Source organism: Pteropus medius, unplaced genomic scaffold, assembly GCF_902729225.1.
Source record: "Pteropus medius unplaced genomic scaffold, Ma_sr-lr_union100, whole genome shotgun sequence".
In the NCBI taxonomy this organism is placed as follows: domain Eukaryota; kingdom Metazoa; phylum Chordata; class Mammalia; order Chiroptera; family Pteropodidae; genus Pteropus; species Pteropus medius.
In genome coordinates, this window is record NW_024354503.1 from 9404883 (window position 1) to 9421708 (window position 16826).

Genomic DNA, 16826 nt, shown 5'->3' on the forward strand with positions numbered 1-16826 from the left:
AAACTAACTCATGGCAACCTACCCTTGAAGGTAGACATTATTATACCCATTTTATAGATAAAAAGACTGAGTTTCAAACTATGATTGTCACAAAATTGAAATGGATGGAGCTGGAATTCTTTCTGAGATTGGTTTGTCCCTATGTCACCACACTATCTTGCAATCACCTAATGAGTCATTAATCAAACTATTAGGACAAATTCTGCAAGACAGAGTCTAGTCTCTTCTGTGAGTCAGTAGTTTGAGGAAACGAGGCTTAAGGTGCATAACAACCAGGAGAGTATGCAGTCATGGATTGAATATTGGTTTGGGCAAACCAGCTCTAGATACATTATTGGATCAACTGGGGACCTTTGATATGGTCTGGTTTCCGATAGGATGAGAAAAGATGAGAAAGTTTTCTGGAAAAAATTTCAAGCTACAAAACTGTGATCTCATTTTTTAGATACATGGATATATCTACATATATATAGGTTTTATGTAAATTGTTAGATTATATATTAATATATTAGATTTTAAACATATTCGTCCCTATTTTTCAAAGCTAAGATGCTGAAGATTTTAAGATACCCATTCTTTTATATACCACTAAGGAAGAAAAATGCTGCCAATTAATTGTAAGATACCATTGATTGAAAGAGGCATCCTGATTTCAGAAACGTTAAGTGGAAAAAAAAAAAACGTGTGTAATATATAGCAAAAGATCTGGAGAGATGTACATGAAGGTTTTATAGTGGTGACCGCTGGGAGGTAGGAGTATGATTTTGCCGCTCTTTCCTTGCTTTGCTCTTTACCCTTTTCTCCAAAGCTAGAGTTAGGTGACCCCAGGCCCTGGCATAACTCGTTTGCAAGTCTTAGAGTGTTGTTCATTATGGTTCAAGCCTTGTTTCAAGGATGTAGTAGGAGTGTTAAGCTCCCACTATATTGTTCCTAGCACTTGAGACCTGTGCCAAATCCAGGGCAACAGGAACACATTCATTTAAAGCCGCACCTACTATGCACGCATTCAATAATAGGCTATATAACAAGTTACTGATAAACAAATGAAGAGCAGATCAATAATGGAGGTCCGTGAGAAATTATATTTAGATTTTTTGTGGTAGGTTTAGAAAATATGCAGAAATGGTTCTAATAAATAAACTTGTTTTATATTTTTAATTTCTACCTTCCTAGAATTAACATGTATAATTTTTTATGCCCTTAAAGATAATCATGAATTCAGCATTAATGAGATTAGCTCAATAGTTTTTCCCTTGGGGAATAAACAGAGATATTTTGAAATTTTATGTTGCCTGAGGTTATTTTTACCAAGCATCATAAAGAAAACATAATTAAGTAATAAATATTACAGTCTTAAATTTATTATTTAAAACATGGTAAATTTTTATTTAAGCTACTTTATTGCATTCTTTCTTATGAATTCCTGTGATAATTTTGTATTCTTTTTAAAAGTATATGCTTTTCTTCTTTGCTTGGTTATACAGCTGGATTTATTTGTTAATTCCTTAATATGGTTCACTAACATATACTTGCAAGATTATTTTGCTATTTGAAAGAATTTCGGTAACTTTTATGTATTTTCCAACAACTCATCTAAAATCGTAGTTTGTAATCATTTTAACTCACAGCTCTCTGTACTGTTTCAGTCATGTGTGTGAAGCCATGACCTAATCCACTGAAGTGCTTGACAGGGTGCCTTAAAAGTGTGTTGGTGCCAGTAGGTGATTTCATTTCAAGGTTGAAGGAGGCACTTTAATCCAAAACTCACCTCTCGTTTGTACTTGCCAACATTTTGTTTACTGTTCTTCAAACGATTGTAAGAGAGGGGAGGGTATAAGCTTAGGAGTCAGACTAGACTAAGTTAGAACTCAACAGCTTCTGACTGAGCCAGACCCTTAACCCAATTTTGTGAATGAGGGTCCTTGTCAGCAAGGTGAGGACTAGCCACAGTGACTTCTGTTTTTGGATCTGATTCAGTTTGTTGTGTCATTCAGTCCCACAGGTGGCACTTAAATGAATCATCACTGGTCAATTGTAGGTATAGTGGAAATAGGCATATGATAGAGTTTGTCAAGTACTCTAAGACACGCTTGCTTCCAAAGGGTGTCACCTGACCAATAAATAAGCATAATTCCTACATTACAGTCAGACCTGTGGATATTTGTTACCTTTATTAAAACAAGTCCATATATTTTATTGCATGCAAATGAAAGTAAAATAACTGTCTTTAGGTAGATCACAAATTTTGTTCAAACTATATGGTGCGCATATGTGCTCCATTTTTATTTTTTAAAAACCTATACCTGAGCCCTTAGGCTTCAGGTAATGAGAACAAAAATAGATTTAGGCCATTCCAATGCAATAATTTTTAAAGCCCCTTTAAATAATGTTCAGTTTCTTGGTGAAATTACCCCCTAGCTCAGCTTTCTCCTCATTAGCTCCTCTTTCCCTCCCCTTGGTTAAGGTGGTATATGGTATATGGAAGAAAGAAAGGCTCCTATAGTGCCTTGTATTCTCTATTGGCTCTTTGGGCAGCTGGTCCCACAATGTCCTCTGGTGCTGACATTTTTTGCAAATATTAACTCATGATCTTGTCTTCTTTGGCTGGATTGGGGCCTAATAGCCCTTCCAATGTGATTCAGCCTCACCTTGGCTCTCATTTGGGGAAGATTTTCTTTACTTCCTCCATCCAGACTTCTGGCCAGGGCCAGTAACTCAAGTGCTTCCTGCAGGGGCACCAACCCCTTGCCCAGGTGACAAGGTTCTCTGTACTGTGTGGACCTCTGGATCCCATGTGTGATTAACTGACTACAGAAGTGTCAGTTGGGGAACTAAGCATAAAGGGCCAATCTGCCCAACCATTCAGCACTTGCCCAGTTTACAGGCATGTGGCTGTGTTCCAGGTTGGTGTGGGCTAGCCTGAAAGAGATATTTTTCTAGGGCTCAAAAAAAGAGATTGGGATAGCCTTCCTATACCAATCAGGGACCAGAGAAGAAGCAGATGGATAGCATGCTCAAAAGGGGCACCTGATTCAAGATTTTAATAAAGGAACTATTAGAAAGATAGGAAAAGTTAAGGGAAACAAGCAGTTGAGGCACCTCAGAACAGCAGCAGGAAGTCAGCACAGTCCCTAGTGGGTAGGGTTCTTGGAACTTGATGAGAGCTGAGCTGTGGAAGAGTTGCTGTGGCCTTTAGTAGTGAAAAGCTGAAACCTGCACATTGCAAGCCCTCTTCTGTAGTTCAGCTGGTTTCTGGGAGTAAGACTCTGAAAGATCCATGATGTCCCTGAGGAGTGGGACTTGTGGCAGATAGAGCTAAAGGCCACTGTAAAATATCTCACTTTATAAAGTTTATGTGCCTCTCCCCTGAAAAGTAGAAGCTTTCTGCTGGATGTGAGGAGTCTTTCTGTCCTTAAATTCATTAGAAGTTTCCCAGTTCATGTACTATCAATTAAAATGGATTTTAAATTTTTTCTTCCTAGAATATAGGAAGATGCTAAAAATCTTTGATGTCTTGAAAAGTCCTAAGTACCTAGAACTATTTTGTCTATCCCCTGGCCTGGTACATGTTTTCTCACACTTCAAAGAGAGGAGAAGTTTGAGAATTTGGGTTCTAGCTAAATTTGAGCAATATCCCTAAGTTCCTGGGCCAGGCTGAGTTGGGGAGAAGACCAGAATATTTTACAGGCCTATACACAGTGTTTCCTAACCTCCAATGCAGGAGGCAGCTTACCTGCTGGGCACATCTCTTAAACCTGTTCTTGGAATTGCTGCTGATTCTTGATTTAGATAGTTATCCTAGAACAATGACTAAAAATACATTGGCCGCATTTAAACATAAAAATGTACTAGCAGAATTAAATGACCGTGTTTTTTTCCCCTTAAAACGACTTATTTACATTGTTGTACTAAGAGCCTAGAGATATTCTTATAGATTGCTGATGCTTAAAGAACTGGCACAACCCTTCCAGGGAATAATTAGACTATAGTATCAAAATGTCCATGTCCTTGGATTCTAATGTATAGGAAATCAAGATTTTACCAATGAAATGGCCAGGAGACATTCACTGCAACTTCCCAATAAGCAGGATAAATTATCATTCATACATAAGACAAAATGATGTACACCATCAAAAACATACACATGTAGAGTTGTGGTTTTAGACATAAAGGATTTTCATGATATCCTAAGGAGTGAATAAATAAATCAAGTTCACAACAGTAAATTTACATAAAAATATGTAAGAAGCTATGGACATATGCATAGGAGAAATATCGGTAAGGATAAACCAGAGGGATAATTATTTCTGTGTAGTGTGATTAATACTGATTGTAATTAATAATGGCTAATTTTATTTTACTCTCTTCTACAATAAACAGGTATTACTTATGAAAAAGAACATTATTTAGTACTGACACTGGCCTCTCAAGTACATAGGGGAGATAAGGATCTGATGAACTTGGGTCAGGCAAGTCTTAATACTCTGAATTCTTATCACGAAGTTATTTTGGACCACCCAGGAAGTGGGCATTCAAGCTGCAAGTGCACACGTAGTCCCACTCAGGGTTAATCAGTTCTCAGGGGAGGATCTTTTGGTCTGTCCATTCAGTGCTGAGCATCAAGGCCATGTTCACTGACTTGTGTTAGGATATCGGTAGTGACACAGGTGCTGATGGTATACCGTTGATTCAGACAAAATGATGTGGCTACAGTAGACTCAAAAGTGAGGCCAGCTTCAAAAGAACTTTGTAAATTGGGCCATATTCTTGCTCTCTTTAACTAGAATGTTCTGATTTTGTAAGATAATTATTTACCTTTTTCTCTTTTGACTTTTGACAGAATCTGTTTTAAATTGTTTTATCAAATAATAATACTAAACACACAAAAGAATATTTACAAAATAAGTTTAAAGTACAGAAAATACTCATGCACAGAAACTTGGAGTCCAGAAATGGAGCATTAGCATTAATGCTGTAAAATCACCTGTAGGTCCTCCACTACCATCATCCCCTGCTACCCTCCGCAAAGAAAACCATGGCCCTGAGTGTTTTATCATTGCTTTTGCTTGACAATTTTATTCCTAAACAATATTTTATATAGTTTTTCGTGGTTTGGGACTTCATATAATTGGAATCATACTTTTTCGTTTTTCTGCAACTTGTATTTTTCATTCAGCATCTTGTTCCCAAGTTTCATTCATGTAGTGTGCATGACTGTAGTTCACTCATTTCACTATTATCCAATCTTTCTGTGTAAATGGACCACAGTATACTTACATGTTCTTCTGTTTTTGGACTTTTACATGACTTAATGGTCTTTTGCTACCATGAAAGTTCTTATTAATGATCTCTGGTGCTGGTATATAAGTGTCTCAGGCATAAGCATGGGTGTGGAAATGCCGAACTGTAGAGTGTCTAAATGTTCAACTTTATTAGGTAGTGTTAATTATGTCCTAAGTTATTTGTGCTTATTTATATTCTTGCCAGCAGTGTATAAAGTTTTCTGTCTTCCACAGCCACCGACTTTCAATAATATCCAGCTTTTAACTTTTTGATAATCCAGTGGGTGTAAAATGCTTTAATTCGTACTTCCCTGAACATCACTGAGGTTGAGCATATTTTCTTGAGTTTATTAACATTTGTGATTTCTCTCTATAAAGAGACTGTTTAGGTCTTTTGGTCCATTTTTCTATTGGGTTATTAATATTTTAAAATTTGGTTTGTAGGTATTCTATATGTACTAGGAATGAATTTTTTGATAGTTATACATGTGAGAGATATCTTCTTTCAGTGAGTGGCTTGTCTCTTTATTTTCCACATAGTGCATTCGATGAAGAGACATTCTTAATCTTATCCATCCTATCTTTCATAGATGACCTTTTTTGTGTCTAAAAAAATCCCTTGTTACCTAGAAGTTCATAAATATAAATTCCTATATTGCTTTCTAAAATGTTTATAGTTTGATTTCTCTATATGAATGGTGAAAGGGTTCAATTTTATTTTTTCTATATAGAGAACTGTTTGTTTCAGGACAACTTATAAGACCTTCCTTTCCCCACAGATGTATAAATGCCAGCTCTGTCGTAACTCCTGTCCATAAATGAGCCTTCTGTATATGTGTGGGCCTGTTTCCTGGGCCCTCCAGAGAACATACGCATTTAAGTTGATCAGATGCCAAGGGACTCCACTAGGGAACTTCTTTATATTTTTAATGATAAGGCATTTCTCTCACATAACAAGTTAGAAGTTGAACCATGTTGGGTTAGCCTGTGGCACAACAATGTCATAAAGAACCCAGGCACTTCCTATTTTCTCTCTGCCAAAATTAGTTTTTTCATGATGTCTCCTCACAACTGCAGCTGCTCCAGATCTTCTATCTGCCTATTACTACATCTGAAGTGGAAAAAAGTCTTAACACTGAATTTTTATCTCATAGTTGCTTTGGAACATGCTGGTAGTGGGCATTCAAGCTGCAAGTGCACACGCAGTCCCACTCAGGGTTTATCAATTCTCAGAGAAGGATCTTTTGGTCTGTCCATTCAGTGTCGAGCGTCAAGGCAGGCAGGCAGTCTGGAGAGAAGTATTCATTTCCAGTTCACTTTACTGGGAGTGTAGCCCTGTAGGGATACAGATTTATGTAGGGTCTTATCTTATACTCCTCTCCTTGGGTGGCCCTGGACTTTATCTTCTGTCCTCTGTACCCCATGAGACAGCAAAAACCAAAGCTGGAATTTATCTGGATGGCAAATGGAGAACTAGTGAAAATTTGTTTTGTTTACATATCTGGCTTCTGCCTTTCACTTAGTGCTTTTAGTTTCTTAGTATTTACTTTCTTAGCAGCTCATCACACATTTAGAAAGATTTTTTTTTTCTTAAATTTTTAGTTCTTTTTCAATGGGTGGGTCAGTGTATCTAGTGTTGCAGACTATGGAAGCAGAAGTTGATTAAATCCATTTTTAAAATTGCATAATATTTCATCAATATTGCTTAAAGGTTTGTTGGAGACTGAACCATTACAAGGAAGAGATGAAGACACTGTAACCAGTGCTGACTTCTCTAACATGCTCTCTGAGGAGGAAAAAGAAGAGTTAAAGGCAGAATTAGTTCAGGTATGTTTAGTAATCTACTTATTTTTGATATGTCTATCTCTGCAGCTTGAAAGTTATTACTCTGATATGTCCTGTATTACAATAATGTGTTTTTTTATTCAATTTTATATATCAAATTTACAATACATCAAATTTAATAAATTATATATTGTAAGATGACATTTTTTTCCCAAGGTATTCTTAGAATGCTGATTATCCATTACCTGTCGGTTACAGTTCGTTATGCTGCTTAAGCAACAATGATAATTGGTCGTAAATATGCACCTCTTTTTCTTTTTAGCATCACAATATGGTGGGAACAATAAATCATAAGCCTGGTGGAATTCCTTCAAGACCTTGCTATAAGTACTAACTGCTTTTCATTAATAGTTCTTTTTTGTTTTAGGTCAACAACTTAGTTCAGCAAATACTTTGAAATGATTTAGTTTTGTAATGAAAAAGTCAATCATAGAAGCAACTAAATTGATTGAGTTGTGTACTCTTTTGCAGAATAGAGCCCTGGGGGTACAGTGGAAAGTGATGATGAATATAGGCTTCATTAGATCTTGTGTGGTTGTTTAAGCATCTGGACCTACAGGAGAGGAGGATGTCTGGCTCATCGTGAATACAACTCTTTATTCGAGCCTTTTGTTTGCAGTACCCATCAACCCTTATACACTTTGTTAAGGAGTGGTGCATTGTAGAAGGAAAGGGAGCTTCTCAAATAGAATGGACAGTAGGGCAGGAGGGGACGAGGCCAGCATTCCCTCCCCATTCCTAATCCCTGGCTCACTGAGCAGGAAACTCCTGGTCTAGCCAGAAGCAAGGCTTCACCCTCCTGCCCTGGCCTCTTCCGCTGGCTAGGGACAGAGCTTTGAGCTCCACCTTACTCTCAGCACACTTTGTCCACTCCAGACTTTTCAAGCTCCAATGTTCTGGCAGTGTGTGCTTATGACAGCTTATAATATCAGAGTGTTCAGGTGCTTTCTCAAGACACACCCTAAAATAACTTTATTATAAAATAAAAGAGCAGCTTGTTCCTTGGGTACAGTAGAAATTATTTCAGTAAACACAGTACCTCAAATCAAATAGCCGGCTTCTTTAGTTGGGTTTGTCCGTGACCACTGATCCAGAACCACCCAGTTTACCTCAGATTAGCCACACATGCCAGAGTGCACAGACCGAAGTCAGCCTTAATGGAGAATGGACCAGCTCCATGTTTTCTTAAGGCTTGAAGTTCTGGTTAACGACCCGTTCATGTCAGTTGTGGTGTCCAAAAGTTACATTCTGTAGACTGGTGTAAGTGACCTGATTTTAAGCTATAATTAACTCCTTCACGTTTTAAGTTCATATACAACCTCTGTAACAGACTAATTTTTATAACACGCATTGATTTTTTGAGATTCTGGGATTAACGGATCACACACACATACATACATATATCAATGTATTTTCATGCTTTCTATATTTTCAAAATGTTGAACAATAAGCATGTATTTCATAATAAAGAGACTAAGCCTTGGTTCTAAATGGAGGCACCATAAATATTTTTTTTAAAAAATTTTTCTTTCAGAAATTCTTGTCTTATTTAGTTACATTAATAAGCTTCCAGCATGTCTCATTCCTAAGACTTTTTAAGCCTGACTTCTGAAAATAGCACCACACTCCTTTTACTGTGTTCAAGTTGCCAGGATTCATGTTTTCAGTCTTCAGAATGCATTAGTCTCCATGCTTCCTGTCTCTTACTTCTGGATTCTTAAATGATGGAGAAGGACTGCATCTTGCCAGAACTAGCATCGTGACTTTCATGGGCACAGCTATATGCCCCAGGCCTGGTGAAAAACAGAGAAAGTGTATCTTCACTTTTTCTCTGTTCCCATTTCCATTTATTTTCCTTCTACCACAAACCACCTTTGCTTTATGCTCATTCTTTTCTTAAATCTGCTTTCCTTGCCCTTCTATAAGTGCAGGTGCATGCGTGTATGTGCATACACGCACCCCAGGTCAGGTTCTTTCAGGCCACACCTGTATTCATGTTACCTCTGGTGCTAGAGCTTAATAATAACAAGAACACACAGAGAGCCATCTTGGCAGTCTCACACCTGGCCCTATGAAGGACTGAGACATCCTTTAGGTAGTTCAGCTTCTCTGCCTCAACTCTCTACAGTCTTCCTGGGCCCATAGTCTCAAGCAGCCCCTCCCTGTGTCTGAGGGAGGACCCTGCTGGGTCTGTTAGCCACTTGGGTAGCAGGACACCTGACAGGCCAGCCTATTAGATTGCCTTTGAGTTGGACAATTAGTTGTGGCCATGATTTAAAGCAAGACCTTTGAGTATAAGAACTTATTATCTCTGGATGCTTTGCTTAAAACAGGTCTTAGTCAGGGGTCCAGTCTCCTCTTCAGTACACTCCTCTCCATAGATCTTCCTCCTGTCTTCTGGCCCTGCTGGATCCCTCCTCACTGCTTTATCCTGCACTGTTCTTTGTTTATATTCCCACGCGGATGCCGTAGACTTCAGGGGAACTTCTTACTCCATTCGCCATGCTGCCAACACATTGCTGTGTGCTTACCAGGTGCTGGTAAGACCTGTCCATGTGGTAGGAGACGTAAATGATCCAATATTGTCCAAAGGCTACATTTTAGATGAAGTCTGCATTTTAAAAGAATTTGTTAACACAATTTAGTCTTTATTTTATTATCGTGGCCATTCAATATGTGTCCTTTTAAAAGTTCCTTCAGCGTGAGTCCAGTATCACCTCTGATCTGATGTAATGGTTTATGTATAGCAGGTGTGCAATAAGATTTATATTTAACTTGAGTTATTTTATAGCTTTAATGAATATTTATATTTGCAAATACTAGTAGTAGATTATGCTTTTTGCCAATATATTAAAAAATATTATTTTGTTTCAGAGATTTGTTCTCATTTGTCTTATTACCAGCTACTCCTGAAATCTTTTCTGAGGTCTTTACACATTTATTCTGTGGAGTTTTTTTTTCCCTTTCTCTCTTTTTTAAATAAACTTGTTCAATATTTCTGTGCTACTAATATCCTACTCCCTCTTTCATTTCACTAAGCTGCATTTTATGTTTAGTGTTCCTTATTATGACTTAGCTTTTGAAAAGGATGAAGTGTTGGCATTAGTACAGTAAATTTGTATTATATAACAATCAAATACTGCCAACATCCCCTCAATAAAATGACAAAACAAAAAGTGGGCATTAATAGAATTAGGAAAAATACCAGACAGCATTATCAAGTAGGCAGAAAGGCAGAACCTATTTTAAGGTTCTCTCCATTTCTTTCTTGGCTCTACTGTCTTTATTGTGTGGTTCTCCAGGAAGAACACACAGTGTCCTAACCCCGCTCCCCGCACCCCACCATTTAGACTTACAAAGAAGTGCCTTGGACTCTTGACGTTTCTTTCTCAGTTCCTTTCTTTAAAATCTTCATTCTTTCTGGACTGAGCTAGTAAACAACGAAAGTGTTCCTAACCAATAATGTCTTATTGTAGCTCCCCTCTGTTTCAGGGTTATCCAGAGAAACAGAACCAATAGGATGTGTATATATGTATATAGAAAGAGATTTATTTTAAGGAATTGGTTGATGTGATACGGAGCCAACAGGTTCCCAGATCTATAATCAGCAAGCTGGAGACTCCAGGGGAGCCAATGGTGTAGCTCCAGTTTTAAAGGTCAGTAGGCTTAAGGCCCAGGAAGAGCTGATGTCACAATTTGAATCTAAAGACAGGAAAAAAAAAAAAATAGTGTCCCAGCTCAAACACAGTCAGGCAGGAAGAGTTCCTTCTTACTTGAGGAACAGTCAGCCTTTTTGTTCTATTTAGCCTTGGATGAGGCCCACCAATTTTGGGAGGACAATCTGCTCTACTCAATCTGCCAATTCAAATGTTAATCTCATGCAGGAGCATCCTCGCAGACACATTCAGAATAGTGTTTGGTCAAATATCTGGGCACCCCATGCCCCTGTCAAGTTGACACATAAAATTATGCATCAAATCTTCCCAGATAGTATCTGCATTTTAATCTTAGTTCTTCTGGACTCTTAGCCAAAGGACAGGAGTAACCAGAAGAAGAAGCAGGACTTGAAGCACTGTATGTAGGAGATCAAATACTCATACTCCTAAACGTCATATAGAGGATTAATAGTTGATGAAAGTTTTTCTTTTTATGGATTTAAGTTAGATATTTTATATAATCTAGCAGATAAAATAGAAAACTAAATTTTCAATCTTCTCACATAAATTTCACATTGAAGTTAATTTATTAACTAATTCAAATTATTAACTGATTTTTTGCATTTTTATGGAGGTAAATTGATATAAAACAAAATTAACTATTTTAAGGTGAACAATTTAATGGCATTTAGTACACTTACAATGTTATGAACCAAAACATCTATCTAGTTCCAAAACATTTTCATCACCCCAAAAGGAAACCCAACACTCATTAAGCAGTCGCTTCCCATTTTGCCTTCTTCCCTACAAGCACTCATCTTTATCCTATCTCTATGAATTAACTATGCTGGATATTTTATATAAATGGAATCATATAATATGTGACCTTTTGTGTCTGGCTTCTTTCACTTAGCCTAATGTCTTTATGGTTCATCCATGTTGTATCACGTTTCAATACATCATTCCTTTTTATGGCTATATACTATATGTATATACTACAAATTTCTTTATCCATTTATCCTTTTATGGATATTTGGACTGTTTTCTCTTTTTGGCTATTGTGAATAATGCTGTTATGAACATGAGTTTACATGTATTTATGTGAGTACTCATTCTCGATTCTTTAGGGAATATACCTAAGAGTGCAATTGCTTGGTTAGGTGATAATTTTATGTTTAACTTTTTGAGAAACTGCCATAATGTTTTCTACAGTGGCTGAGCCATTTTACATTCCCACCAGCAATGTATAGGAGTTCCAGTTTCTCCACATCTTCGTCAGCATTTGTTATGTTCCTGTTAATTCATATTTAAATAGTTGAGTTTAAATATCTAATCTTGGTCATAAATATTTATCCTGCAAAGTGATTTTCTAGGGAGTCAAGGAACCAAAGACTATTAGTTTCTAATGAAAACATGATTAATTTAAAATGAAAGGGGAAAGGATATATTAAACACTTTAATTAATGATTTACCTGTACTACACCTCATTTCAGAAGGAATTTGACATGTCTTACAAGGTTAAAATATAGAGTTTCCATACTGCCTGCATCAGAATAACTGGGGATGCTCGTTAAATAATGTATGTCCTCTGGTTCCACCAAATTTAAGACATTAAAATCTCAGAGCATACTGAAAGCTTTGCGAAGGGTGAGTCTTATTTTATTATGGAACCTAAGAATAGACCCAACTAAATAACCAGGTTCAGGTCTTCATCATTAGAAGTCTCTTCCCCATAAATGCCTTTTAACCTGTGATTTGATTTTTAAGTGTGGGACTTTATATTTCTTTCTTTAGGATGATATTCAGTAAATTAGTCACTTCAATGTTTCTCACTATTTTGAGTCAAGGATTTCATTAGAAAACTATGAATCCTTTACTCACTGCTCCCCAAATAACAAATGAATATCCTATTGTCTTCTCAATTTTGAATAAATTTCTGGGATTCCATAGACATGAGGTTGAGAATAGCAAAATGTTTGTGCTTCTTTCTTCTTTTCTGCATCTATAATTACTTTCTACAAGTTAAAATTTTTTCCATTATTTTAATACACAATGGAAACTACAATAATACCTGATATGTCAAAATAAATAAATAAATAAAACAGACTCCCAGTAATTTCAGTCACTCACAACATATTATTTACCCAAAAGAAAGCAGAGAAGGTCTTTCTGATACAAATAAAAGGCTGAAATGAAGCCCAAGAATTTTCTATGGTAAGAGAGCTAGAGATACAACCTTGAAAAATATTAGGCAGCAGAGTAAATGCAGGAAGACACACTGACAAAATTGAAAAGTAGAATGTGGCATCATACCAAAAGAATAGAAGGGTTTACTTTTAGAATAACCATGTGTCCTCAGGTAATAGAAAGACTAAAAGTCTTATTCCCTTTGGTGGTCGCTGAACAGAATCCTTTTGCAATAATGAATATATGTTTGTATACTGAAGACTCTTGTTCATTAAGACAGGGTTCTGTTGTTTCTAACATGTTTATGGAATGTGTAATTATTTTAGAAAAATTTTAGAAATATTTCCAAAAGCATTAAAAAATGTTTTATAAACATAAAAAATGGATAATGTTAAATTACCAGGACATTTTGCTGATATTAAAAACCTCAAAATATTGGGTTTTTTTACTGTAGTATTTAAGATGCTTCTAATTCAATATTTCTGCTGTTTTGCTTAAATCATTATTTGCATATATGAATGTTCACAATACTATTCCTATCTGTTAACTACTAGAGCAGAATCTTCCTTGCACCAGTAAAAAGATGAATTTTTGCAAAGTTAAATGTATTTTTTGAGGTGCTTTTCTAGCAGCTATGTCTCTGGTGACTCAAGGAGCACATTTGCAAGATGACTTAACAGGGTTAGTGATGCACTTTGTGGTCAGAAGTGGGGTGATAACTTTGTATGTGAATGAGACACAGCTGCTCCATTTATTTTTTCAAATAAAATATAAAGTATCAGGTTTTTATTACCTCCATGCTAATAGAGTACTAATGATTCTCTTCTAGCTTCACAAAGAAAGTCACAAATAGTTATATCTTCAGAAAACAAAGGTGTAAGTTTAAGCAATGTTACCAGGACAGTGCATAATAACATACAACAATCAATTAGAATCAAAGACTTTTTAGAGGTTCAAATTTATTTTTATGAGATATAGCAACATTGTCTAAAATCTGGGTGTTTTATAGAACTCTTTGTTAGAAATATTTGTGAGAGTAATTTTATAGTGATGAAGAGATTTGCTTTTCTGCAGCAAGAGAGAAAAAGGAAACATGTCTATAAAAACTTTAAACATGAAGGTCCCCTAACCCCCAGGCTGTGGACTGATACCAGTCCATAGCCTATTTAGGAACTGGGCTGCACAGCAGAAGGTGAGCAACGGGTGAACAAATGAAGCTTCATCTGTATTTGTAGCCACTCTCCAGCGCTAGCATCACCGCCTCAGCTCAACCTCAGATCATCATGAGGCATTAGATTCTCATAGGAGCACTGGTCTCTGGTGCCAAAACAGGTTGAGAACTGCTGTATAAATGTTCATAGCAGCTTTATTTGCATTAACCAAACCCAAATGTCCTTTAGCAGGTGACTGGATGCTAAACTATAGTATATCCATACAATGCAATACTACTCTGCCATAAAAAGGGAAAAGCAATTGATAATGCAGCAACATAATTTATCTGAAATAATCTCAAATAATTAGAGTAAAACCAGGCAAACATGAGTATATGCTGTATGATTCAATTTATATAAAATTCTTAAAAATGCAAAATAAACTCTACTGAAAGAAAGATCAGTGGCTGCCTGGGAGAGTGAGAGTAAGTGGGAAGAAGAAATTACAAAGAAGACCTAGAAAACTTTTGAAGGTGATGGACGGATATGTTCACTATCTTGATTGTGGTGATGGCTTCAAAGGAGTATACATGGGTCAGTATTTATAAATGGTACACTATAAATGTGTGCAGTTCATTGTGTGATAATTCCACATCAATGAAACTGTTGAAAATTAAAACAATACAAATCTCTCCCTCACATACATCCTTTCCTCCCTATTGCTCTTTTCCTAAGATACTAGCTTGGCAAAAACACAATGTCTGCTAAATCCATGCCTCCACCAATGCAGCCGTGTGTGGCTGGCAAAATTAAAAAAACAACACTAACTAGTGACACTTGAAGTTGTTTATAAAATAAAGCCTACAGTACAAAACCAATTTTTTTGTTCAAAAATTATATATATGTACAATTTTAGAAAAACGTTTGGAAGATTGGAAACCAAAAAATTAAGCAGTGTCTATTTTGTAAGAGATTATAGATAATTTTTATTTTCTTGTTTACATTTTACTGTACAAATAAATTGTTTGATAAGGCGCAGTGATTACTTTTGTAACCTTTAAAACTAAAAATCTATTTCTGTTTTTAAATATTAGACTATCATCTCTCCAAGATGTGTTTGCTATAGCCCAGCGTGGGCTGTGTCAACAAGAGGGTGCGGAGGCTGTTTTGCAGGCCAGAGGTTTTGCAGGTGTATATTTCAGTTGGTCTGATATCTTTTCCCACTATTTTCTGTCCCATCTGTAGCTTGAAGACGAAATTACAACATTACGACAGGTTTTATCAGCGAAAGAAAGGCATCTGGTTGAGATAAAACAAAAACTTGGCATGAACCTGATGAATGAATTAAAACAAAACTTCAGCAAAAGCTGGCATGACATGCAGACTACTACTGCGTAAGTATATTAACAGAATTTTAAAAAAATTACTCAGCCTCCTGTCTCACTACTCTTCTACTTTTTTCCTACAAGGCCTCTTTGGTACTGTGGCTAGAGAAAAAAATAGTTTCTCTAGAAATAAAATAAAGAAATATGAATAATCATTATGTTGCACATGAAGTGACTCTATAAAGTAGCTTCATGAAATTAACTTTGTTCACCAAAATTCTGTTTTCACTCGGACCACTTTTATGGGACTGTATACTTTAAATTTTTTTTCTCTTTATTATATATTTTTAAACATTTGTTAAATATGTATATTTTCTTTTACATTTTCTCATAAAATTGTAAGTGGACGTAGAGAGAGGCTGATAGTAGATAGGTAGAGGTACCAATGAGGGACCACAGTTACTTCAGTTTTGCTGGGTACCACTGTTGCCTGCTGGCTCCTAAGAACTGAGGTCTAAGACCTTTTGTTCCTGTGTAAAGGTGCCCTTCGTTTGAGGAGCTGGCTCTCAGAGGAGCCTGATGTTTCTCTACTGTGATTCCTTTAGTTTCCTTGTGAAAGGAGAAGGTTCTCTCCCCCTTTAACAGCCTAGCCATCCTACAGGCTTCTATGCTTATGCATCCCAAGGGCTCATCCAGACAGTGTCAGGGCACAGGCCAGAGGAGGACAGGATGGAGCCAAGGAGCCCAGCAGTTTATCTCCAGAGGCTACCCAACCTTCCCCAACCTGAAGTTGACAATTATGGAAGAAGATAAGATAGCACACATTGATATCAATTTTTTTTAATCAATTTAAACTATATATTGTAACACTATATGAACAATCTTCTGAAACTTGTAGCTGGATTTTATGTACTAAACCGAATGAGCTTTTCTGTCAGTAGTTTTAAAGCCTCTGTCTTTATACTTCGGTGGCTTATTCCAATTAATGGCCCTGACATCAATCTCCAGTTCCCTGGGTCTCTTCACCTCTGTATTTAAGCCAGGTCTAGGGGCTTCATATCACACCAACCTGAACTTCCTTCTGGGGTATAAGAAGTAGGCAGTGTCTTTCTGCTTGGCCTCCCTAACCGCACTGCAGAGATTAGCTGGCCAAATGAAGGCCCCAGCGATTCTGGCTCTTCTGCTGCAGAAGGGAGGGAAGGAGTAGAGAATATCTGGGAGGAGTGTGAGTCAAGTTTGCTCTAGGTCTGATGGGGACGAGGTGGGAGGTGGGCAGTGAGGGGAGAGATTCATAGTCTTCCTGGGACATGGAATTGGAACAAGCAGGTTAGAAGAAGGCTTTTAGCTCCTTTACACAGGGAAGACTATGCAGTTTGTGTT

The 16826-nt window shown here is 36.8% G+C and overlaps 1 protein-coding gene across 4 annotated transcripts in view; it reads left to right on the forward strand.

Annotated features, from left to right (window-relative positions):
• TPD52L1 (TPD52 like 1) overlaps positions 1-16826 on the forward strand; it is an 85661-nt gene that overhangs the window by 46138 nt on the left and 22697 nt on the right. For all 4 annotated transcript variants that reach the window (XM_039854269.1, XM_039854270.1, XM_039854271.1 and 1 more), the window contains exons 2-3: positions 6994-7109; positions 15367-15515. In XM_039854269.1, coding sequence (XP_039710203.1) covers positions 6994-7109; positions 15367-15515 — 265 coding nt within the window. The remainder of the gene's footprint in view (positions 1-6993; positions 7110-15366; positions 15516-16826) is intronic.